The sequence below is a fragment of the Haliotis cracherodii genome, unplaced genomic scaffold (assembly GCF_022045235.1).
Source record: "Haliotis cracherodii isolate W230 unplaced genomic scaffold, xgHalCrac1.p SCAF_19, whole genome shotgun sequence".
Lineage (NCBI taxonomy): Eukaryota > Metazoa > Mollusca > Gastropoda > Lepetellida > Haliotidae > Haliotis > Haliotis cracherodii.
Window position 1 is genome coordinate 12,432,640 of NW_027266274.1, and position 2,426 is coordinate 12,435,065.

Sequence of the window (2,426 nt, forward strand, 5' to 3'; positions counted from 1 at the left end):
TCATCTCCTGAACAACCTATGAATGCCTTTCTTGATGTCCTTCCTCATGATGGCGTATACCACGGGGTCCATGGCAGTGTTCAGGGCCGGGAATACCTTACATACAGCCAGCGGCAGGGCATAGTCACGGGGGGTGGGTGAATGGGCGATTACATTGAACATGACTAAGGGCGGGATCCACATGGCAAGGAAGGCTCCCAGAACAACACTACACGTCTTTAGGGCTTTGATGTCAAATATGCTCGAATCTGAAAATCGAAATGAGGTGTCCGGTTACGCAGTTGCTACAAAAATCAGATAACATGAGACATTCGTCCAAATTTAAAGTACACAAGGAGAATGAACCAATTCTACCTGTGTGCAGCGATTTGCGTTAGAATCAGTCTAGATTATCTGCCGAAACGGACTCCATTGGGCTCAAAAGGAAAAAGTGCATTGAAAATCATATTAATGGATCACTGAAATCAACCTTATCTCTTTCTATCAAGAGTGCCCGTACCAACAGAAATCGATAGCTTTCTCAATATCGCTTAGTTTCTGAGAAAAAGAATTTCTACACTTCAACATTTCGCTTTGTTTCTAAGAGTGTTGTCAGGGAAACAGATACATGTAAATACCGCGACGTCTGAAAATACAGACGTCCAGAGGAACCGTGAATACACATTCATAAGTAATATCCAAAATTTGTCATCGCCTTGGGATGTTTTGAAATATTTTACTGATATTCTCACTCACCCTTATTCTTGCTGAAGTAGCCAATGGACAAGTTCCTCTGGTGCTCCACGGCCTTGTAGAACATAGCCCCATACATAACTGTTAGCTCCAGGGCTACACAACACGTCACTACAGTGAACACCGTCACTATCGGCGCCACAAGGATGTCTCCAGGCCAACAAATCGTTTTCGGAATCGTAGGATGAAACACAACAAATAGTAAAGATCCACTGGCGAAAGTGATAAGCACGATGAAAACGCTTAGTTTTAGAGCTCTGGACATAGTGCATATCGTTCTGTACTTGAATGGCCAATATATGGCATAAAATCTGTCTAAACTGATGACCTCAATCAGCATAAGGTTGGTAGCACACCCTAAGGCAGACATGGCAACGACTATAGAGCATGGGATATGAGACAAGTTTACTTCGAGCGCGTTCAAGGTGTACTTTACTGCGTGTATCACACAGATGAAGATGTCCGTCACAGCCAGGGCACATATATACACATTGGACGTGGTATGAAGTCTTCGACTTTTGATGATGGCGGTTAACACCAAGATGTTTCCAGCAAGAGATATAATACATATCACCATAACTAACACCGACAATATTATTATTATAGTTATATTGTATTCGTCCCCGGAAGATTTCATTTTGCACAGATTGTTTTTCTCGTCAGTTTGTGGGTAGCCTCAAAGGGATAGTCCTCGTTCCACCAAACCTTGATGTCTGTATTGCAATTCCTATTCCACCGTTAGGCTATATAAGCTGACATCGTGATAACCATTTCATCACATGAGGCTTGTCATTCTCTATGTGACTCATTCACTTCTGCTACCACGAACACTCCAAGTCAACATCCCATCCAATCAATGGATATTTTTTTGAACATGATGAATTGACAATGTATATCACAAACTGACATGAATGAACACGTGGCTTCAAAGAGTTTGTTGGTCATTAACGCATTAATGATCATAGTATCTGGATCGTGATATCCATTGAACGTTAACCTCGAAATTAGTCTGCCCAAATAATATGACGGGAAAATCTTCAGTTTATCATCGGTTAATCCAGACTGTGAAGCTTAGTTCACTTTCAGTGGTACGCCATATCCTCAAACTACTCTTTCACATTCTGGTAGCAGTACACAGGGCAGATCGATGCTCTTCAATAATGTGAACAAACTCGAACCATCCCATACGCATGCAAGTGTTAATGTTGGGCAATACACCATTTAAATGTGATTGCTTGTCGATGATTGCTGTGTAAACATTAACCCTGAAATCAAACTGGTGTTAGATATTAGATACGGAGAGCATAGCTCAGGTCTTCTTATTGTATTTGAGATTGCGTTTGAATTCGTTTTTTAACGCAGGAACTAAGAACTTCTTTGACAGTTATTTGGAAGAAAGGAAAGGATTTATGGATGAACAACGTTTTTTTACAATTTAGAGCGATGTTTCAGTATTGTATAACTACATCTGATGTCTATTCTACTGTATAAACATTGCCCCCTACCTCCTAAAATAATTAATAATTTGTTTTTTATATCAAGTTTGACCATATGAGAGCCTCAAAAGTAATTTCAGGGAATATGTCTAAAAACTTGTTGTTAAATCACGGACTATGTATAATACCTAAAAAAATAGGGATTATATATATTCGATGAGTGAATCAGACATCATATATATTCCCTGAAACTTTCAT

At 39.8% G+C, this 2,426-nt stretch overlaps 1 protein-coding gene across 1 annotated transcript; it reads right to left on the reverse strand.

Annotated features, from left to right (window-relative positions):
* On the reverse strand, nucleotides 1-1,369 carry LOC139467116 (histamine H2 receptor-like). The gene is made up of 2 exons (XM_071248834.1): nucleotides 736-1,369; nucleotides 1-248 (listed from the first exon to the last, which is right to left on the reverse strand). The coding sequence occupies exons 1-2, from the start codon at nucleotides 1,367-1,369 to the stop codon at nucleotides 1-3; spliced, it is 882 nt and encodes a 293-aa protein (XP_071104935.1).
* Nucleotides 1,370-2,426: the final 1,057 nt, after the last annotated feature.